The 24,394-nt window shown below is 37.0% G+C and overlaps 1 protein-coding gene across 6 annotated transcripts in view; it reads left to right on the top strand.

The window, feature by feature from the left end:
* The window catches only part of LOC150083775 (calcium/calmodulin-dependent protein kinase type II alpha chain), a 740,997-nt gene that overhangs the window by 409,773 nt on the left and 306,830 nt on the right, over nt 1-24,394 (top strand). For all 6 annotated transcript variants that reach the window (XM_090378214.1, XM_090378218.1, XM_090378216.1 and 3 more), the window contains exon 12: nt 6,783-6,825. In XM_090378214.1, coding sequence (XP_090234340.1) covers nt 6,783-6,825 — 43 coding nt within the window. The remainder of the gene's footprint in view (nt 1-6,782; nt 6,826-24,394) is intronic.

The raw sequence follows: 24,394 nt of genomic DNA on the forward strand, positions 1-24,394 counted from the left end.
CATCACAAACATTTGGACTGACCGGCTGGGTGAAATGGGAAGGCTTTTTTTTTTTTTTGGCTGATTCTGTATAAACTAGTTTTCTTGCATAATATGCCTCAACTAATGCTAATGCTAAATTTAAATTTGTGATAACAAACTTTCTGAAAAATCAGAAAGAGCCAGGTTTTTTTGTGGGTAAGAGATTAGAAAGATGTGTTAAAAGCTATGATCAAATTAATGAAAGATGAATCAAAATCATTATCAACATACACCTGTCCAAGAAATGGTTTTGTTGGGCATATATACACCTGTAGATGATTAGCCCAATGCTGAAAGTGAAAAGTTCAACCATATGCTTTGTATACAAATGAATTGGGTTAAGGAGCATCAACAAATAGTTTTGACAGGAGATCTAAATGGACGGGTAGGATCAAAAAGGAATGACGATGTAGTGGGACACTTTGGTGAAGAGTCTGTGAATAACAATGGTGAGAGGCTTATCAATCTTTGCAAACAGTACCACCTTAAAATTCTTAACACCTTTTTCAATGCAAAAGTATCCATTGATATACATGTGGAGTGACCATCGATCCAGTAGAAATCGATCCTAGACTATATAATTTTTTGCCAGAAGTCAGAATGGACAACAAAAGATAGCAGGATAATGAGAGATGCCAACTGTGGTTCAATGGTGATTGCAGATATATTTTTCAAATACCAGAAGCAGCATCAAATGAGACCTGATATTACCATTCAAGGCAATAGGGTAATGCAGGAAAATATTACTTTTAAACTGGAACTACTATCTCATGACAGTATTAAAGTTCTTTACCAGAGATGAATTCAGAACCATCTATTTCATATTAAAAAAATAGAAGTGGTGAATATCTTGTATGACAGCATTAAAACCGCCATACACAAGGCAGCTAACGAAGCACTAGGCCAAATGGATAACAAATATAATTAACAGTATTGGTGCAATGAAGAGGTAGCAGGGTCAGTGAAAGAAAAGAAAAGAAAAGAGCCTATAACAAATGGTTAATGAATAGAAATCAGGAAAATAGTGAAGAATACAAAAGGTGTAATAGAGCAGTTAAACGGAAAATTGCTGAATCCAAGAATCAAAAAGGAATAATGATGTAGTGGGATGCATTGGTGAAGAGAATATGAATAACAACATTGAGAGGCTTATCGATCTCATGGGAGAAAAGATGCCAAGAAATTGACAGCTCATTAGGAGGAACACAATCATCCGAAGCCTGGCGAAGCTTGAGCGCACTGAAAATAATTCAATCTCGATCAAATAAAAACTTTACTGATATGCCAACATGGGAAAGTCATTATAATAACCTCCTTAACAAAAGACGACCTTGATATCAGAACATAATTATCCCTCCACCAGTGGATAAAGGGAAGATAGAAATTACAAAACATCAAGTGCTAGATGGCACAAAGTTAATGAAGAACAAAAAATCTCCAGGCGCTGGGAACATAGTGATTGAACTTATTAAATATGGACCACCAAGTCTAATTGCATAGCTGTTCATCAGATATGTACAGCTAAGAAAAACACTGAAGGAATGGAAAATTAGCTATATATCATCCATTTATAAAAAAGGAAATAGCAGGATCCTTGGAACTATAGAGGCCTAAGTGTGAATTGCACTATGTCCAGATTGTACTCTAAGGTGCTTCAGTTAAAATTACGAGAGGAGGCAAAAGATAAGATTAGTGAAGAACAATTGGATTTAGTTCCGGTCTCTCATGTGTGGACAATTTGTTTATTCTGCAGAAACTAGTGGAGAAAAGAAGAGCAAGAAATAAAGATACCTACTTTTCCTTCGTCGATCTAGAAAAGGCGTACAACTCTGTTCACCAAATACGGAGAATGCGGAAAGGTCAGGGAATGACCATCGCATATCCCGGAGCAATATGGCCTTAGTTGCTAATGCTCCTAAAAACCAAATAACAAACAAACAACTCTGTTCCAAGAAAGGAATTATAGAAAGCCCTACAACAGATGTCAATTGATCCAGAACTTGTTGAATTGATTAGGGTATTATACGATAACAACATGGCATTTATTAAAGTTGAAAAGTCTCTATCTAACCCAATCTATCCAACAAAGGGGCTGAGGCAAGTCTGTACCTTTATTGTTTAATGTTTTCTTGGAATGTGCCTTGCAAGAATTGAAAAAAAGCTGTTGTGGAATAGGAGTACCAATTAATGACATATTTATGGAATCCTAATTTTGCCGATCAGGTCATCACAACACAAGAAGCATATGGTTTTGAATACAGTCAGTTCTGCTATAAAACGGTACATGTGTTCCTAAAAATATGTGTTATGGTATTTTGCTCATTAAAAACAATAGGGCTTATGGGAAAAATAGGGATGGGGTAGAGCACTCAAAAAAAAAAAAAAAAAAAAAAAATTCAGTCTGGTAAGTAAAACAATAAAAAAAAAAGTCAGAAACCCAATAAAATTACTAGCAGAAGTTTAAACATCTTAAATTTCTAATAAGTAAATAAATAAATATTACAGTAAATATAGCTGTTGTTATTTGGTTTTTAGGAGCATTTAGCAACTAAGGCCATATTGCTCTGGGGATATGCGGTGGTCATTCCCTGACCTTTCCGCATTTTGCGGAAAGGTCAGGGAATCAGGAAACGTGCGATACGCACTGGTGCTCCTGGCTACAGAGGTGCCAGTAAATATAGCACTGTAAAATATACATACTGATATTTCTGTTCACTGACATTTTTTTTTTTTTTTTTTGTATTGTAAAATTTAAAACAGTAAAAAAGATAAATCAATAACGACAAATGTGGCACACACAAATTGCAAAAGTGAGATACGGAATATAAACTATGAAGCTTAAAAAATGAAGAGAAGATTCTGAAAATTTACTTAAGTTTTTTATATGAATTCAACGAAGGGGAAACATGTTTCACCATAATAACTTAAAAACTCACAGCTATCGGTATTATTGAAAATGCAATAAGATTCAGTTTACTACCCATTTATAATTAGTTTGCACTAACAGGAACGCCCAATAAACTGAGAAATGCAAATTGTTTTTATTGTTTTATGGTAGTTACCTCCAGAAATGGGCTCCTCCGCTCATACTATCTTGCCTCACGAAATTTCTGTTTGAATAGAAAAATGTGAGCTTCTAAAACGTGAGTCAGCTTACAATATCACATGTTATATTGCGAATACAATGAATGATAACAGTGTGTCTCTGACCAATACAACTACAGTAAATGGAAAATACAGCTCTCACACATTTTACATTTTTTAAGCTTCGTAAACTTGTACATAATACTGCGCAGGTCACTGCATTCACCTGGTGTTACTCGCAGATGAAGTTGCGCATAAACCAACACGAAAATCGCATTATACTCACATTGTCCCTAATGTATAAGTCGCATCGGAGCAAATTTGCATTATGAAAATGTGCATTATAGTAGAACTGATTGTACATGTTAAGAAAACTGCATCTTACATATAACCAATAGGGCCTCAATATCAATTTCACAAAAACAGAATTTCTAAGCACAGTAGAGCATCTAGATGAATCGGAAGTGACAGTCTATACATATAAACCTGTTGACTTCTTCAAGTATGTTGGCCGTATTATAACTAAGAAAGGAGTGGGGAAAGAGGACGTTAGCACACTAATTCACCAAAGTAGGAAGATTCTTTGTGCCCTCAATGCTATCTGGTGGAACAACAATATCTCCTTTAGAACAAAAAAAAAAAAAAAAAAAAAAAACATATCGGACAGTCGTTAGTGGAATTGGTACTTTGCTACGGATGTGAGGTGTGGACACTGAAAGAGGATGACAAAAAGAAGCTTAGGGCCCTAGAGATGGGCCCTATACCTTTGTTGAAATGCTAGAGTTTCCAAGCTTAAGAGGATTATGAATGAGGAAATTAGAAGGCGCCTGCATGCAGATGAAGATATTATAGAGCAAATTGAAAATAGAAGGCTGAGATGGTTTTGGACATCTTCTATGCATGAATGAAGATGGCCTAAAATTTTTATGAGTGGATAATACAAGTGAAGAGAAGACGAGGATGCCCTAGAAAATCATGGAAGGAGGGTACAATGTGAGCAATGAGAGAGAGAAATTTGAAAGTTGAAGATGCCCAAGTCCGGCGACTTTGGAAAATGGGAATGACGAGGTGACAATCTATCATCTAAAGTTGAACATAGATAGATAGAACAAACTTACGTTTTATGTTGTGGAAGTGAGTAGTTTGAATAAATTTAAGATGGAATTTTTATAAAGGATTTCTGTTGTTTTTATTTATGAGCAAGAAATATAATAAATTTTAATATTACTTGCAAAAAATGCAGTGTGTATTGCACCAATTATAAGATGCCATATTATGTTATTAGCACTGGGTATTGAAGTTTCTTAATCAGGATCTGAAACTCTGAATCTTAGGTAAGATGTTTAGGTGAATTACGGGTTAGCTACATGAAAGAAAGCAAAGGGTTGTAATTAATGGTTGCTCTTTAAAATTAGCTAGGTAGTTTAAATGACACTGAAGACGGGATACTGGGCATGATATCAAAATTTGCGAATGATGTGATGATTAGGAGAGTTAAAGACCTGGCAGTTAAATATCAGGCAACACTCGCATCAGGACGATTTAGGCTTCTGGAATTGTCAGATAAGTGACAACTATGTTTTAATGATGAAATATGCAATTCAAATAATTCCAAAATAACTTATGCACTTGGAGTGATTGAATTGAAAATAGTAGAGAAAGAAAGGGATTTGGAGATCACAGTTCTGGCTAATGTGAAATTCTCTTGAAGCATAGATAAGAGGCAATAGGATCCCATATTGTCCTGTCAGTGATTTTTAATTGATATCAATTTTAAATCATTTATATATGAATAATTTATCAAACAACTGCTTGTAGAAATATAGAGGTTATTATTACTAAATTACAGTTGCTCAGAGCGAAACGGATACAAAAATATAGATTGTGACAGGTTTAATAATAGGAAATATACATATATTAGATTAGATACATACAAATGAAAGCTTTCGGTTGTTTAGTTAACCTTCTTCAGTTGAAATGAAATGATAATTAGAATGGAGGCGTGTACTGCCAATCTTGTACGTGAAGTGCGTGGCTAATTGTTTGATGTTGAAGCCTGTGGTTGTGATGTATGTGGACGTGGCCAGCGTTTGTCAATGGACAGGATCGTTGCTTCGGTGATAGGGTGGACTTGACAACCACTGTTCCTGTTCACTGAGGTATTGGAGCATTTGATGTTTAATGACTCCAACGAGGCGCGGCGCAGATAATGGCGGGACTTATCCACAGTCACGATGTCGCGGTGTGGGTCAGTGTCGTGGTGGGTTGCCCAAACGTGTTCGGCAATACTGAGTGCTCCACATCCGCTAAGCGGATTGCTCTTTTGTGTTCAGAAAGGCATTTTTCGAGCAGTCTCCCAGTTTCCCCGATGTAGCAGCTAGTGCAGTCACGGCAAGAGATGTGGTAGACCAATCCGCTCTGTAGACAGGTGTTTTTACCTTAGAGATGAGGGATCGTAATTTTCTGCCTGGGAGTTGTACGCACTTTATCCCATGTGATTTTAAGATTCTACAGACCTGTTGTGATAGGTTTGGGTAGATGGGATAAAGGCGCTCGTGGCTGAGTCATCACCTTGGATGTTTCTGTTGGTCGCTATGCGGTCGCGTGTCTGTAGGTCACACCTGTCAAGGGTATTGATGGGATAGCCACACCTCATAAGATCCACCTTGACATCTAATCTAATCTAATCTAATATATGTATATTTCCTATTATTAAACCTGTCACAATCTATATTTTTGTATCCGTTTCGCTCTGAGCAACTGTAATTTAGTAATAATAATGAATCCAGAGCACACAGGCCTCTTTAATCATAATATAGAGGTTGTAATTTAAAAATATAAGTCAGTATGGCACCACACTTGCAGTACAGACAAGCTTATTGAAAGTCCAAAGGGCAGGGCAAAACTGCAAAAGGGCACCCATATGAGGTGGGGGAGGGGAGAGAGAGAGAGAGAGAGAGAGAGAGAGAGAGAGAGAGAGAGAGAGAGAGAGAGAGAGAGAGAGATTGAGATTGAGATTGTCTCACAGTATGTTGACTATAAAGCCTGGTAACTAAATAGCCTAGAAGAGATCTGACAGGTTTATAATGGGGGGTGTTGCAAATGCCTTTGACTTCCCTGCACTATATCGCAAATCCTAATACTAATGTGTTTTATACAAGACAAAACAAAACATACATATACCTGCAGTTTAGATATTTAAAGATATTTCTTTATTAAAGATTGAATAGTATGTTATTTAATATATGTTCTGAATATTAAATGCATTTTTCATGTTATAATCTCATTAATCTGAACGTTTTAGTAATTCAAACATACCCTTGTATTAATTAGTTCAAGGGGATGCCTGGAAGATTGCCACTGTTGCACTATATGTTTATATATATATATATATATAAGTTGATTAATAAAAAAAAGGATTTTACTAAATTAATTTAGCATTATATTAATTATGAAATCATTAAACTATGTATTATTGCTTATCCTTTTAACTGTTTATAAAAAAATTACATTTGCTGGTCAAAAATGTATATGATGCATTAAGTTTTGTACTTATTTCTATTGAGTAGTTATAATTACTGTCCTCAGTTATTTATCTCTATCTGAACATTTATTTATACAGTTTTGTTACAAAGGTATTCAGATAACTTCAAATTAGCTCATATTAAATATTACAGGGAGCCATTCTCACTACTATGTTAGCAACTCGCAACTTTTCTAGTAAGTATTTTAATTTTTTTTTATTTGGGAAAATAAAACATTATACATTACATTATATTTCATACATATAATGCAACTCTTAAATGCAATATTCCAGTTTGTCATTATCTAATTAAGATAGATATCGATAATATAGAATACTTATTATATTCATTTAAAAAATAAGTTCTGCTATTTTGTAATTTGTTCTGAAGTTTTGAGAAATAAAATAATATTTAATTAGTGTGACTTAGGTACTGTAATAGAATTTTTGAATCAGTGTTATTAAAATTGAAATAATATGTAATATACTTGGAAATAACTGATAACCTTGTATACATGAATAAATCAGTTGATGAAAATTCTTATATTCTCTGAACATGTGCATATCCATTTAATTTTTAACTGTTTGTCAATGTAAGATATTGAAAGAATTACATATATTTTAACAGGACAGATTTAATTCTCATTGAATAATTGAAGAAATATTATACATTATATTGAAATAAGGGACACTTTATTTTGAGAGCAGGCTAAAAATTAGTGCATATGTTATGAATCTGCCTTAAAAGTTGTGCCTGCCTCAGTCCTAGTAATTTATAAAATAATGAGAACATTGAATTAAGAGAGTCCTGGATTCTGTATTTATACCTTGGTCAGGTGGTATGAACTTAGAGGTCTGTGTTTAGCATCCCTTTTATTTCAGCATAATAAATAGTGTTTCTTCGTCAGTTAAATTGGTTTTATCCAGGAAATGATGATCTTAAAACAATGACTGTTATTTGGCTATATGTGTATTGCCAAAACAGAGTAAAATAACACTAATGTATTATTATTTACTAAATAGAAGGTTTCTGTTTTTCATATTAATTTATTTCTGATTAATTATAGTGAAGTTTATTTTATAGCTTAAACACACTAACCATTTTCTTTTTGTGTAGTGCCATATCCAGATACATAAAAGCATCAGATGTTTAAGTTAGACATATTGTTTTCTGAATGTCTGAAGTTTAGGAATTTTTGTAAATAACTGTCTAATTAACAGAAAGATCCTGTGAAACAAGTACTATTTTGAACTTATGAAAATGTATTTATCTTTATTATATTTAAAAAAAATTAAAACTGTATATTTGCAGTTATTCCATCTGGAATGTTTAAAAATTACATTGAGAAATACGTTATCACTGCATTACATGAATTTACACTTTGGTGATCAAAAAGATCTACCTACTTCCATATGGAGGTAGGTAGGATTATTTTGAGGTATGGGAGTGAGTATATACAGAACCACATGAATTTGTGGTTCTGTTAAAAATATCTAACCATTGAATAAGAAATATTGTTGTTTTATTTTGTAAACTGTAATATGCTGGATTTCTTACAGTATGTGGTGTTTTTGATTGCAAATGTACAAAAGTTTATTTTTTATCTGTTGTGTTACATAAGTAATTTCATATTGTCATTTTTAGAATGTCACTTTCCAAACAGAGAAATATAAAAATTTGCTTTTTGTTGAAGAAATCAGCCTCATATTCCGTTGAAATGATTGTTGAAGCACACAAATGTTGAGTTTGTGTTGTTGTTTTTATTGGAGGTTTTACAGCACAACAACAGCTAAAGGCCATTATGCAACAATGAGCCCATTGTTCGAAGCATTATTAAAGCCATAGCCAATCCATTTGAAATATTATATAGTAGTTGAAAAGCTGTCAATCTGATATTTTAAGCATGGAAAAGATTGTGCAACTCTTCGTTTTAATATGGGAACAAGAGGTGAAATCTCAGATTTTTGTTTTTAGAAATCCATTACCTAAGATTTCTATAAACAGCAGTGACAGGAGATGAAACATGTTTTTATGACTTGCATAAAAAACATTATTCCTTTGATTAAAAGTCTTCTATGCCTCCCAAGAAAAAGAAGAAAAATTTGGATTGACAGGTTCAAAGGTAAAGCTATGCTAGAATTATTTTTTGACTTAATAGAGGCATAATTGAATTGTTGTCTTTTGAATAAGACTACATTAATAATAATACTAATGTAATAACATAATCATAATCAAAAGTAAGAATCCAGATCTGCAAGCAATAAAAATTGGAAATCACTCCATAATAGTACTTCTGCTCATCACACAACAATAATTTCTAAATGCTTATGCTCCTTATTAATGTGGCCTTGCAGCATGAGATTTTTATGTGAAACAAAATAACTCAGTGATAGTTTTCTAGCGAAGCACAAATTATGGCAGCTATGTAGCACATACACACAACCAAGGAACTTGCAAAAAAAGATTGCAGAGTTTTTTTTTTTTTTTATAGCCAAGGTCATTATTTTGAAAACTTTGATTTGTAATTGTCTCTAAAGGTTATATATATTTATTTAAATAAAACTTCAGTCCTGGAATTTTTTGATCCTTCTTTGAGTGCTGAATAATTATTTTGAAATAAAAAAAAAAATAAAAATAAATTCTCACTTTAAGACATTTTATACTCAGTAATATAGGATATTGCACCATTACATCTCTTTTTTATAATTATAAAACAATTTGGATTTTCTCAAAGAAATTTAAGAAAATATATTATTAATTTTTATTATGTAATCCCAGTTTGAATTTCTATAAAATACCATACATATAAACAGACACTATATAAAAAAATAGACTGTATTCAATAGTAGTCTTAGGGAACAGTTTCATTCTTGGTCAGTGTAGGAGGGACATATATAAAAATAAATTCCAGGTTCATTCTTAAAAAATAATAAAATGGCATATGTTGAATAGAAACATACAAAACCCTTTATGACTAGTTTCTGTTTGCAGTATTTCTTTGATAATGTGCTGCTGCTTTTTTGTTTTGAAAAATTTGATTACTCTTGTTCCATATCTTTTATAAGCCATAGCTACTTACTTTACTTAACCTATCTTTTGCAGCTTACTTCATGGAGCTGTGTGTACAATTGCATCCTGTCTTTAGAAAAGATGTACTCTTCATTTGTTATTTCCTTTAAGAACTAATTAATTTAATAATACGATATACTTCACAATTTACTAATTTATTATATAAACATAACATTCCAGTACCTACACTATTTCCTTTATAAAATGCAAGACAAGTAACTTATCAATTATAAGTGGGTAATTAGGACAAGCAAATGGGGAAGGGGAATTACACAGGAGAAGAGGTGATCATCAAGTTGTATTCTGAGCTGCCTGCAGGATAAATAATATTGAGCATACTTTTGTGGGTTGTGGGTATAAAAAGATGAAACCAAAAGTATTTGCTTAATTCCAGTTGGATTAGTGTTATATGATGTTGTACCATATAAGTAAGTAAACAATTTGTATAAGGTCATTGTTAACAATAACATTACGGTGCACTGTGTCCATGCTGTTGATATCAATTGGAGTTTTTATCAACATTATAATGACCAAGAAAAAGAAATTTAATTAGGGAAATTAGAGGAGAGAAGGGTGGGACTTGGGGGAGAATATCAAAAGGATCTAGTGATTTACGCAAATGAAAAAAAAACTATAAAGATATCAAAATTTGACAGAATACGGTTCTTTTTCTCTAACAAGGGATATGAAAGAGTGCAGTATGAACAAAGACTATTTCAAAACTTAAGAACCATAAAGTGCATAATTAAAACAAGTAAATGGATTTAGAAGAATATAGACAGAGGTAGAGTTCAGTGAGATCAGAATTAGTATTAGCAACATAACGCAAGAAATCAAGCTTCAGATAGGTAGAATAAAATAGATAAAATAAAATATAATAAATATAACCTATCAAAGAGGGGAACACGTATTCTGTGTGTTATCAGACACTCAGTCTAAAACACTGATGGATCCAATATCTCTCTATTACAGAAGATTTAGGAAGTCTGGTTGGCCTGCCTTCCTAAAATCCACTCATGCACACCTTCTCGATGGTGAGCCCTGTTACATCACTTAGGTGGCAACGAACATGTAGAGTGGTTCTCCTCAAGACTCTTGGTCAGCGTGAAGAGGAAAAGACCAAACTCTCCAGCATATGACAGCACGACAAAGCAAATGGCCCTCAGTCCGCAGCAGCTTTCACTCACTCTCTTACGGCAGCGAGAGGATCAGAGTGGAAGCAGAGGGTGCTAAGAATCTCTGGGTACGACCAGGCTGCCATGCACAGAAACTGAACTTGGCCTGTTATAACGTAAGATCGCTCATCGGTGAAGACAGGATATTAAAGCTGGAAAAGGAATTAGAAAATGTGAATTGGAATATCATCGGTTTGGCTGAAACAAGAAGAAGAAATGAATCACTTATAAGTTTATCAAGTGGAAATCTGCTGTACACCAATGGAAACAGTGAAAGGAGTGAAGGTGGAGTTGGGTTTCTGGTCCATGAAGATTTTAAAAACAACATTTTGGAATTCAAAAGTACATCACCAAGGGTGTCAAGACTAATACTCAAGATTTCTAAGAGGTACAAGCTAAAGATTATAATGATTTATGCACCAACATCGAGCCATGATGATGAAGAGGGTGAAGAAATGTACACCGAAATTGAGTCTTCTAGATGAGCAGAAAACCCACTACACTATTATTATGGGGGATTTCAATGCTAAGGTTGGAAAAAGGCAAAACAGGGCAGAAAGAGGAACTGTAGAAAATTTTGGAATTGGTGAATGAAATAAAAGAGGTGAAAGACTTGTGGAATTTGCAGAATCTCAAGGACTGTCAGTAATGAACACTTTTTTCAAGAAAAGGGTGAACAGAAAGTGGACATGGAAGAGTCCAAATGGATTAACAACTAATGAAATCGACTTCATCCTCACTAACAGAAGATATATTGTGAATGATGTTACCGTCCTGAACAAGGTAAATGTTGGAAGTGATCACAGAATGGTAAGATGTACGCTTGATATAGATGTAGGAAAGGAAAGGAAAAAACTGACTTGAGTAAATAATACAAAGGTCTTTGAGATAACAGAGGAGGAGAAAAAGCAGTATGTACTGGAACTTAAGAACAAGTTTGAGCTTCTGCAGACTGCTCAGGACCAAGATATCGACAAGGAATACTACAACTTTCTGAAAGTGATAAAGGCCTAGAAACCTATAGGTAAAAAGAAATCCAAAGAAGAAAAAATTAGTCAAGAAACACTTGTCATGATGAACCAAAGACGACAAATGAAGAGCAAGAAAAACACTGACAGGGAGAAAATTGAGTATACTGAGTTATGCAGAGCCATTAGAAAGAGACATTAGAAAGATTTAACACAAGAAAAGTAGAACAAACATTAAGGGAAAACAAAGGATTTAAATCAGCAGCCATGAGCAGTAATACAGAAAGACAAATGATACTGAAACTGATGAATAGCGATGGTGTACTTATAAACAGCAGAAAAGGCATAATTCAAATAGCAGAAGACTACTATAGAGAATTATACAAGGAGCGAGGGAATGATGCCAGCAGTGGGGAAGATGGATTGCAAAGTAGCAACACATACAACATACCCGATATTCTTCCTGATGAGGTAGAACATGCATTGAAGAATCAGAAAGCCCTGGGGGAAGATAAAGTTACTGTAGAGTTGTTAAAATTGGGAGGAAGAGACATAACACAAAAACTGGCAAGGCTCTTCACAAAGTGCATTACAAAAGGTGTGATGCCTAAGCAGTGGTTGCAAATAATGTATTTATAGTTTTGCTGCATAAGAAAGGAGATAAATCAGAAATTGGAAATTATAGACCAATTAGCTTGTTATCCCACATCTACAAGTTGTTCACGAGGGTCGTTACTAACAGATTAGAAAGAATACTTGATGAGAATCAACCGAAAGAGCAAGCTGGCTTTAGGACAGGATTCTCAACAATGGATCACCTTCAAGTAATATCACAGCTAATGGAGAAAGCAAATGAATATAAAACACCATTATGCCTGGCATTTGTGGATTATGAAAAGGCATTTGACTCCATACAGCATAAGGCAATGTTTCAGGCACTGGAAAGACAAGGCATAGATACCCCATATATTATGATTTTGAAGAAAATATATGAGAGTGCTACCTCCTTTATCAGACTAGACAAAGACAGTAGGAAATTTAAAATCGAGAAAGAAGTTCGACAGGGAGACACAATATCTCCGAAGCTGTTTAGTGCTGCCCTTGAGGAAGCTTTCAGAAGATTAGACTGGTCGCAGAAAGGAGTCAATGTGAACGGAGAGTACCTAAACCATTTACGATTTGCAGATGACATTGTGGTCATAAGCCACGATCCCAAAGAATTAGAGGAAAATCTTAATCAGTCATGCACAGTTAGTAAGGATTTTGGACTAAAGATGAATATGGCTAACACAAAAGTAATGGTGAACAAGTATGCCACAGAAAGGGAAATAATGATTGAAGGAGCAGTAATTGAAAAGGTGGAGTCATATACTTATCTGGGACAAGTTATTAGCTGTAATAATGATAAATGGCTGGAAGTCAAGAGAAGAATAAATTTTGGATGGATAGCATTTAGGAAATATAAATACTGAAGAGCAATATCCCAGTTTGACTTAAACATAAAATAATGAACCAATGTATACTCCCCACCATGACTTATGGAAGTGAAACTTGTGCACTCACCAAAAGAATGGAAGAGAAGCTGAGAAGTACACAGCGAAGAATGGAACGAATTATATTGGGAATCAGACTGTTAGATAAGAAGAGAAACACATGGATTAGGCAGCAAACTCAAGTAAAGGACATTCTTATCAAAACTAAAGAACTAAAATGGTCTTGGGTATGACACATAGCTCGAAGGCATGATGACAGATGGACTAAGAAAATAACAGAATGGTACCCAAGAGGAGCTAGAACAAAACCTGGAAGACAAAGGCGGAGATGGATAGATGAAATTCATGAGTTTGTGGGTAGAAAATGGATGGCCAGTGCTCAAAACAGAAGGAACTGGAAAGATGCTGGAGAGGCCTTCATTCCTGCAGTGGATTGAAAATGGCTGATGATGATGATCACCTTCACTGACTAAATTTACCTATGTATTCTAACAATTCTCATTTTAAATTTAGATAACAGATTCAAAAAACCAGGTGGGAGTGTATTGAAATAGTAAATCACTCTTTGTCTAAAAACAAATTTCCACACACATCTTCTGAAATTTCCCTTTTTTGCTATACTCTTAAGTAAATTATATCAGAATTATTCTTTGAATGTGGTTCTTTTGTGACTGCCTCATTCCAGCTAATCAGATTGGTCACTCATGATCTTATCTTAATAAAGCCATGCTGCAATTCCTTTATCTTTTCCAGTCAATGGGGATTTTATTTGAATTCACAGATGTTCTCCTTTTTAAAGTTAAAGGTTTGATTTGTTTTGCTGCTAACTTAACTATATGGTACATATGCAGAAATAATCACACAAGCAGGTATGCTGCTTTACTGCACAGAACTGAATATTTGGGGTAGGAGGCAAGAAATAGTTTAAAATAGTGTACTTTGTGATTTTGTTCTTTATTCTAATAATGTATCAGAAAATAAATGACACTATATTGGATACTAAAAATGAATATATTGTTTAGTAACAGCAATCTTATTTTTCAAGAAAAAGGGGGGGGGGCGTGATTTCTTAATAATGTCACTTCCAGTGCACAGCAATTCAAAGTGAAAAAAATAACATTAAAGACCAAAACACAACAGAAAAATTATAGACAATTGTGGGTGCAGCACATTTTTTACAACACATGTTCTTTGTAGATTGAATCGAATTTCGATTTTATTGGTGCAAAAGTGACTGAAGCTATGGTACGCCTCAACTAGACCATAAAAATACAAATGAATAAAAGATATATTGTAACCTTCCAGAAAAGTTACAACTCAGAAGCGATAAATGCATAAAATCAAGAAAAACACAGTGACTAAAAATAAAGGCTCAATGCTATATATATATATATATATATATATTGGTAAATATTAATAGTTTGTAAAAATTTAAAAACATCTGACACGTGGTCGTTATCTGATAAAATCTGACTGGTGTATAAGTCTAAGTCAGATGGGCAAAAGTGGTAAAATGTGTGTCATGAAAATCTGGGCATTCTATTAAAATAGGTTTCACAGATAAAACTGTGTCACAGGAGTCACACGTAGGAGGATCACTAGCCCTCAGCAAAAAAGAATGTGTCAGATGACTGTGTCCTATGTGGTTCAGGGCATGAGGTGATCTGATAGAGGTGTATAAAGCCTTGAATGGTTTGAGCATGCTCAATGCTGATGGGATTTTTCCTCTTGCTCAGAATAATCACCTGAGAGGGCATAAATTTAAATTGAGGAAAGACAGATGTAGGATAGACGTGCGGAAATTTCCCTTTAGCCATCGGGTAGTTAGTTGGTGGAACAGACTTCCATCCCTTGTCGTGGAAGTTGATAGCCTAAATAAATTTAAGGCTCAGCTGGACAGGTATTTCGAATGAACGGAGGGGTGAAATGGAAGGTTTTTTTTTTTTTTTTTTGCTGATGCTCCATAAGCTTGCTTTCTTGCATCATATGCCTCTACTAATGCTAATGAACAACTTCATCTTTTCGATTCCTGCGCAGACTAGACTGCCACGGTATAATTACAGGCTTTATATCATGTAATTTATATGTAATTTATTTGTAGTCTGTCTGTCCCATGAATCCTGCCACTGTGAGTGAACCTTTTGATGTATTATTTGCCTGTAGTCTGTACAGGGGATTGAGAGGCAAAAAAATAAAATAAGATGCAGGATATTTCAGAGACTGGTGGGAATCATTGGGGTACAAGTAAATACATGGGTTGTGTTAGGGTAGCTAAGAAAAAGAACAGGTGCATGTATACTTTCGTGTACACCAATGCTAGGAGTTTAGTAAATAAATTTGATGAATTTGAGGTATTGCTCAAAACATGAAAGGCAGATATTGTGGGGATTTCAGAGACGTGGTGTCACACAGATATAAAGAATGCAGAACTGGAATTTGGGGAGTACAATGTCTACAGAAAGAATAGACAAGATAGGAAGGGAGGACGGGTTATGCTATTAGTTAAGAAATACATAAAATCCAAGGAAGTGAAGCCAGTCGACATTGCTGGACAGTGCAGTGTCGAGTCAGTTTGGTGTGACATAAGCATTGGGAGATCAAAATTGAGAGCAGGAGTGTGCTATAGGCCTAATGACTCTGATGAGTATAATAAGAAACTGTACAGAGAAATAGTGGGCCAGTAAATCAGAGAGTCTTATAATAGGGGATTTTAATTTCCCAGATATTGACTGGAAGTTGTGGGTTGGTCACACACTAGCAATGCTTTTGTGGATTTATTGGATGATTGTTTTCTACACTAGCATGTTCGGGAGGCAACTAGAGGGAGTAATACTCTTGATCTGATTATCAGTAGTGATTCTTCATGCTTTAAGAATCTGCAGATAAAGGAACCACTAGGTGGAAGTGATCACAGTGTGCTGAAGTGGGATTTACTCAAGGAGGTAACTACCATCAGAGGTGAAGAGAAGGGTTTTTGCTTTCGTAAAGGTGACTATGATGGTCTGAGACAGTATTTAAATTCTATACAGTGGGACCAACTGATGATGTTACCAACAGTAAATTCAAAATGGGAAGCATTCAAGGAACTAATCTTGGAAGCTACCAGGCTTTACATACCAACCAAGAAATATTGTTCAAGGTTCAGACCTAAATGGTTGTCAGATGAACTAATGAGACATATGGCAGAGAAGAAAAATGCATGGGATACATACAAATTAATGGGTGACATGGAAGCCTTTGATAGATATAAGTTGGTCTGTAACCAAGTCACAAAGGAGATTAGGCAGGCAAAGGCAGATTATGAGAAATCCTTGGCAAAGGATGCAAAGAAAAACAGAAAAGAGTTCTTTACCTATTTAAACTAAAGAAGGAAAGGGATGAATGAGATTGGTCCACTGGATGTTGATGGTTCAACAGTTGAGGATCCTGCTCAGGTGGCTAACAATCTAAACGAGTATTTTGCATCGACATTCACACATGAGGAGTTATTCAGGAAGGGGAATGGCGTAGGTGAAGTAAACATTGGCAGTGAGCTAGATGATTTTCTAATAATTGAGAGGAAAGTGGAGGAAAGTTCAGGATAAACATAAAAAAGGCACCTGGGGTGGATGGGATCTATCCAGTTATATTAAAGGAGGCAGCAAAGGAAGTAAGCAAACCCCTAGCCATAATTATGAGAGCTTCTTTGGACTCAGGAGAGGTACCCATAGACTGGAGATGTGCAAATGTAACCCCAATTCACAAAGGAGGATCAAAGGCTAACACAGGTAATTATAGACCTGTTAGTTTAACTTCGTTTCCAGGAAAATTAATGGAGGCACTGGTTAAAGAAGCACTGCAGTATCATCTGGACAAGAATTCAGTTATAGCTCAGACACAGCATGGTTTTGTTAATGGCAGGTCTTGTCTGACCAATTTGATTGGATACTAGGATGTAGTCACAAAAGAACTGGATGCAGGGACTTTGATATTATATATTTGGATCTTAGAAAGGCTTTTGATACTGTTGCGCATGGAAGAGTACTGCACAAATTGGAGCTGTGTGGTATTGGAGGCAAATTGCTGCTATTGATAAAGGGGTGGTTGAGTGGCAGAAGACAGAGAGTGGTAATCAATGGACACTGCTCATCGTGGACTAATGTTATTAGTGGAGTTCCTCAGGGTTCAGTGTTGGGTCCATTGTTGTTTTCTGTATTTATAAATGATATAGATGATGGTATATCAAGCTTAATGTCTAAGTTTGCAGACAATACAAAGGTTGGCAGGGTTGTTAAGGACACTACTTATGCTATTCTGCTGCAACAGGATCTGGAAAGGTTTAGCAGATGGGCTGAGACGTGGCAAATGAAGTTTAACATTGACAAATGTAAAGTACTACATATGGGAAACAGTAACCCCAGATCAATGTATCAACTCTGTGGTACTACGTTGACAGTGGTAGAGAATGAAAAGGACCTGGGGGTAATTGTGCAGGCAGATATGAAGTTCTTTGAGCAGTGCAGACAAGCTGCCAGAGAAGCTCATGGTGTCTTGTCAATGATATACAGGATTTTTTCTAGCAGGGATAGGGATGTGATTATTCCCTTGTATAAGGCATTGGTCAGGCCACACCTTGAGTACTGTATACAGGTCTGGAGGCCTCATTTCAAGAAGGATGTAGAGCTGCTGGAACGAGTACAGAGAAGGGCAACAAGATTAGTGAATGGAACAAAGGGTTGCTCTTACGAAGAAAGGCTTAAGTTTTGCAAATTACAGACTCTGGAGGCTAGGCATTGGCGAGGTGATCTGACAGTGTCCATTGATTCAAGCCATAAGGCTTTGAATGGCTTGAGCATGCTCAATGCAGATGAGATTCTTCCTCTTGCTCAGAATAATCACCTGAGAGGGCATAAATTCAAATTGAGGAAGGACGGATGTCGGATAGATGTGTGGAAATTTGCCGTTAGCCAGCGGGCAGTTGGTTTGTGTGAATAGACCTCCATCACTTGTTGTTGAAGTTGATAGCCTAAACAAATTTAAGGCTCAGCTGGACAGGTATTTCGAACGAACAGAGGGGTGAAATGGGAGTAGTGGTTGTGCTTTTTTTTTTTTTTTTTTTTTTTTTGGCTGATGCTGAATAAGCTTGCTTTCTTGCATCATATGCCTCTACTAATGCTAATAAGGCAATGGTGAGGCCACACCTAGAGTACTGTATACAGGTCTGGAGGCCTCATTTCAAGAAGGATGTAGAGATGCTGGAACGAGTACAGAAAAGGGCAACAAGATTAGTGAATGGAACAAAGGGGTGCTCTTACGAAGAAAGGCTTAAGTTTTGCGAATTACGGTGTCTGGAGACTAGGCACCAGCGAGGTGAACTGATAGCGGTGTATAAAGCCTTGAATGGTTCGAGCATGCTCAATGCTGATGGGATTCTTCCTCTTGCTCAGAATAATCACCTGAGAGGGCATAAATTCAAATTGAGGAAAGATGGATGTAGGATAGATGTGAGGAAATTTGCCTTTAGCCAGCGGGTGGTTGGTTGGTGGAACAGACTTCCATCCCTTGTCGTGGAAGTTGATAGCCTAAATAAGTTTAAGGCTGAGCTGGACAGGTATTTCGAACGAACAGAGGGGTGAAGTGGAAGTGGTTATTTTTTATTTATTTATTTTTTTTTTTTTTGTCCGATGCTGCATAAGCTTGCTTTCTTGCATCAAATGCCTCTACTAATGCTAATGCTAATTATTAGTGGGAATTGGTGATTTGGTGCCAGTTTCATATTAATGCAGAGAATGGATCTTCTGTTGTATTTGAAACAGAATTGGGTGAGGATTGTATGTTACCAATAATAAAGCCTGTAAGACACTCAAAGAATTAGAATGTAGAATGAACGGTTGGTACTGGCATTTATTAATGTGATCGAAGGCCGACTCTATAGCATGCAGCTCTGCAGTAAATATGCTGAATTAGGGAGAATCTGCTCTGGTATAGTGGTGTTCGGAAAGACAGCAGCAGATCCTACATACGATTCCAACTTTTAGTCATCTGTGTAAACTGCCACAAAGTCAATGTTCAGCCTGGTGTGCTGAATAGAGCTGTAGGTAGACAGACAATGGAGTGTCTAACTTTCCCCAGTTTTTAAGAGAAAAGTTGCATGCCAGGGTGGAAGGGGCTGCTTTGGTGTTTGGGAAACCTTGTCTACCATGATGTTAAACTCTCTGAGTAGCTCTTGCCCCCAAATACCAAAAGGTTGCTTGGCAGTCTGATGGGAATTGTATAAATTTTCCCATTGTAGCTCAAAAACGGATGCCTACGTAGGTTGATTTGGCAGGGATTTCAGTTTTAAAGCATACTTTAGAGGCAACTGCTTACGTCAAAGCGAGAGTGGTGGTTCATTTGCTTCTAGGTATAGGCTCTGGACAGGAGATGTTCGAAATGCTCCAGTAGCGATACGCATAGCCTGATGGTGGACAGGATCCAGCCATCGAAGTACACTGTCTCTGGCTGATGCGTATACTTGGAATCCATAATCTAGTCTGAACCGTACAAGTGCATGGTAAATGCGTAGTAGGGCGCATCGGTCCGTACCCCAAGATGTAGAGGGCAGAGAGCAGAGAATATTAAGGCCTCTTGTGCATTCTGTACAAAGTTGGCGTATATGTCAACTTTTTATCAAAAATGAGTCCCAAGAATTTTGTGTCTACACTACTGCAATAGCATTTTGTTCAAGCCTTAATTCAGGTTCAAGATGAAGATTACGCTTACAACAAAAGTGTTATGCATATTCTTTATGGATTAACTGTACTTTCCTGTTTAAAAAATGATCATTGATACAGATAAAAATTGAAGGTCACACAGGAGAGATGATAAAATTCATTCTGATGTAATTCTAATAGATATTTTAACATATAAATGATGAACTGGGTTTAACAGCACACCCACTAAAGGTTGAAAAAAATTTTGATGTTCATTTCAGTGTAACCCATCAACTTCTTTTACCTTTCTGTCTGTCTCCAGACACTGTAATTTGCAAAACCTAAGCCTTTCTTCGTAAGAGCAACCCTTTGTTCCATTCACTAATTTGTTGCCCTTCTGTGTACTCGTTCCAGCAGCTCTACATCCTTCTTGAAATGAGGCCTCCAGACCTGTATACAGTACTCAAGGTGTGGCCTGACCATTGCCTTGTATAAGGTAATAATCACCTTCTTATCCCTGCTAGAAAAATTCCTGTATATCATTGACAATACACCATGAGCTACCCTTGCAGCCAGTCTGCACTGCTCGGAGAACTTCATATCTGCCTGCACAATTACCCCCAGGTCCTTTTCATTCTCTACCACTGTCAGCATAGTACCACAGAGTTGATACGTTGCTCTGGTGTTACAGTTTCCCATATATAGTACTTTACATTTGCCAATGTTAAACTTCATTTGCCACCTCTCAGCCCATCTGCTCAACCTTTCCAGATCCTGTTGCAGCAGCATAGCGTCAGTAGTGTCCTTAACAACCCTGCCAACCTTTGTATCATCTGGAAACTTGGACATTAAGCTGGATATACCATCATTAATATTATTAAAAATACAGAAAACAATAATGGACCCAACACTGAACCCTGAGGGACTCCAGTAATAACATTAGTCCAAGATGATCAGTGTCCATTGATTACCACTCTCTGTTTTCTCCCCCTCAACAACCCCTTTATCCATAGCAACAATTTACCTCCAATGCCACACTGCTCCAATTTGTGCAGCAGTCTTCAATGTGCAACAGTATCAAAAGCCTTTCTAAGATCCAAGTATATAATATCAAAGTTATTCCCTGCATCCAGTTCTTTTGTGACTGCATCATAGTATGCAATCAAATTGGTCAGGCAAGACTTCCCCTTAACAATGCCGTGCTGTGTCCGAGCCATAACTGAAGTCTTGTCTATATGATCCTGCAGTGCTTCTTTAACCAGTGCCTCCATTAATTTTCCTGGAACAGAAGTTAAACTAACAGGTCTATAATTATTTGTGTTGCCCTTTTATCACTGTTGAGCCAGTTATGGTAGACTCATTACACCACAAAATGGGAGAACTTATGTTGTCGAGATACAGCCACATGTCATGCCCCATGCAATCACTTGGTGTTTGAAGTTGAAGTGGTGTCGACACCAACCCATTCTTCTTCTTAGCAGACACTCAAAAACTGATTACCACATGTGTGGACTGCAATCTTATACCAGCCATTCGTGTCTTTGGGCTTTCACAAGAATCACCGGTCATTTCATTCCTATAAAAGATTGTTGCTAATTCAAAGAAAACTATGTGTGTGTGTGTGTGTGTGTGTGTGTGTGTGCGTGTGTGTGTGTGTTTTAAATAATATTTATATATTATTATTATTAGCTATATGGTGCAAGTAAACGTGAGGCTTTTGCTACACCAGCCAAAAAAAATTTTGTTACCTTGGGGAGAGAGAGAGAGAGAGAGAGAGAGAGAGAGAGAGAGAGAGAGGGGGGGGGGTGTCAGAAGTACAAGGGAATCACCAAGAAAGAGAAGAATGAGATATCCAGCTCAGGATCCCGGGTGTGCCAAGCCCATACTCACTAGATGCGAGCCCATGGCGTAGTATGCATATTAGCATGAGTAGTAGTGGCAAGTTACTCTGATACAAGAAAGCAAACTTGTAGCATCAGCTTGTAGCTAAACACCTCACCCATCCATATCTTCCAAGAATTTGTATAGTTCTTTTTTGCATTTCTTCAAACCACCCACTTCCACAACAACATATGGAAGTGTGTTTCGACAATCAACCACCTGCTGGCTGAAGGCAAACGTCTGCCTATCTGTATTGCAACCATCCTTCGCTGATTTGAATTTGTGCCCCTTTTTGTGTGTGTAGTCTCAGCAAGAGGAAAAATGCCATTCACATTCAGTTTCTCAATCCATTCCAGGCCTTAAACACCCCAATCACATTCTCCCCTCAGGTGACTATTCTCCAGACACAGAACTGAAGTCTTTTTTGGTAAGAGCATCCTCTTGTGTTACCTTCAATCTGGGATAAGGAGGTGATTGTCTCCTTCTCTGCATCCATTCCATCAGATCTACATCATTCCTAAAGTGAAGCTTCCAAACCTGTATACTGTACTCAAGATGCGACCTAAACATGGCCTTGTACAAAGGGATAATCACCTCCTTGTCCCTGCCAGCAAAGTTTCTATTACCATTGGCAAAACCTCATGAGCTGTCCTGGCAGCCTGTCAGCACTGCTTAGCGAATTTCATGTCTATCCACACAACTATCCTCAAGTCTTTTTCATTTTCTACTATCCCATGTTTAGTACCACACAATTGATAAGTTACTCTGGAATTACTGCTATCCATATGCAGTACCTTGCATTTGACACTATTAAACTTCAACAGTCATTTCTCAGCCCATCAACTTAATTTTCCTAGATTGTTTTGCAGTAGCTCATCCAGATTACTGTCATTAACCAGCCTGTCAACTTTTGATCATCTTCAAACTTAGACATTAAGCCTGATATATATATATATATATATATATATATATATATATATATATATATATACACACCGTTGAGCTAAAACATTATGACCACCTACCTAATATGATGTTGGTCCTCCACATGCAGCCAAAACAGCTCGTACCCGTTGAGGCATGGATATTACAAGATTTTAAATGTCTCTTGTGGTATCTCGTACCAACACGTAACCAGTAGATCCTTTAACTCCAATCTGTATCATCTCAACTATGGACCTGTAAGGTCCGGAGTTGAGAGACGATACAGATTGGAGTTGCTGTTTCAACACAAACCACAAATGCACAATGAGATTGATGTCTGGGGAATTTGGAGGCCAGGGCAATACCTGGAAGTATTCCTCATGTTCCTTGAACCAATCTTGAACAATCCAGGTGGTGCGGCATGGTGCATTATCCTGCTGAAAGATGGCACTTCCAGAGGGGAAGACCGTTGCCATGAAAGGGTGTACCTGGTCAGCAGTGATGTTTAGGTAGTGGTAGACATCAGAGTGTCTGGCACATGGATGACTGGACCCAGGTTATCCCAGCAGAACATCGCCCAAAGCATGACACCACCGCCACTGGCTTGTTTTCGTCCCATGGTGCATCCAGGCACCATCACTTTCCCAGGTAAACGACACACAAGTGTGCAGCCGTCCACATGATGCAACAACAGGAAACATGATTCATCGGACAGATGACTTTCTTCTAATCACTCAAGGTCCAGTTTTGATGCTCACGTGCCCATTGTAGGCTCTGTCGCCAGTGAATCATGGTTAGCATAGGCACTCGGAGTGGCCTGCAGCTATACCGCCCCATTTTCAGCAGGGTTCAATGTACTATGTGTTGTAACACATTACTCCGGTCACCAGCATTCCAATTACTGGTGAGTTGTACCACAGTTGCCCTTCTGTTGCCAAGTACCATTCAGGAGAGCCTTTGCTCACCTCAAGCATCGATGGGCTATGGGTGTCCAACACCTCGCCGGTGGTTCATGGGTTTCCACTTTCGGTAGGTACTAACCTCGGCTGACTGTGATCGTGCCGACCGGGCTAGTCAGGTGGGTCAAGGGCCTGCCTGGCAACCCAAAGGTCACGGGTTTGAATCCCACCTCGGGCTTGGATCACAGTATAATGCAAAAACCTTGGGAGGTGCATTATGGCCACAGAAGCCGATGCGCCAACAACTAAAAAAAAAAAAAAAAGACTGTGATCATCTCACCAGCTATGCCGTTTTGTGTATGCTCTGACCCAGTCGTCTGGCCATTTCAATTTGGCCTTTGTCAAACTCACTTAAGTCCACTGCCTTTTCCATCTGAAGAACAAGAGTAACACTTGATTAATGGAACTCAGTATCAAGTGTTTTTTTATACCATGTCATCCCAACCTGTGTATGCGCCACAGTTCACCTGCAGTTGAACTGTGGAGCACTTGGACCTCTGACTTCCTCTTTTTGCAACTTGACTTTCTCCAGTCCAACTTTCCTAACAGTAGGTAACTTTCCTTGGTGATTTTAATGTTCACAACTCCAGCTGGCTTCCATTTTCTAGTCACACTGACCCAGCTG

Source organism: Mastigoproctus giganteus, chromosome 7, assembly GCF_048544385.1.
Source record: "Mastigoproctus giganteus isolate SK-2022 chromosome 7, ASM4854438v1, whole genome shotgun sequence".
Classification (NCBI taxonomy): domain Eukaryota; kingdom Metazoa; phylum Arthropoda; class Arachnida; order Uropygi; family Thelyphonidae; genus Mastigoproctus; species Mastigoproctus giganteus.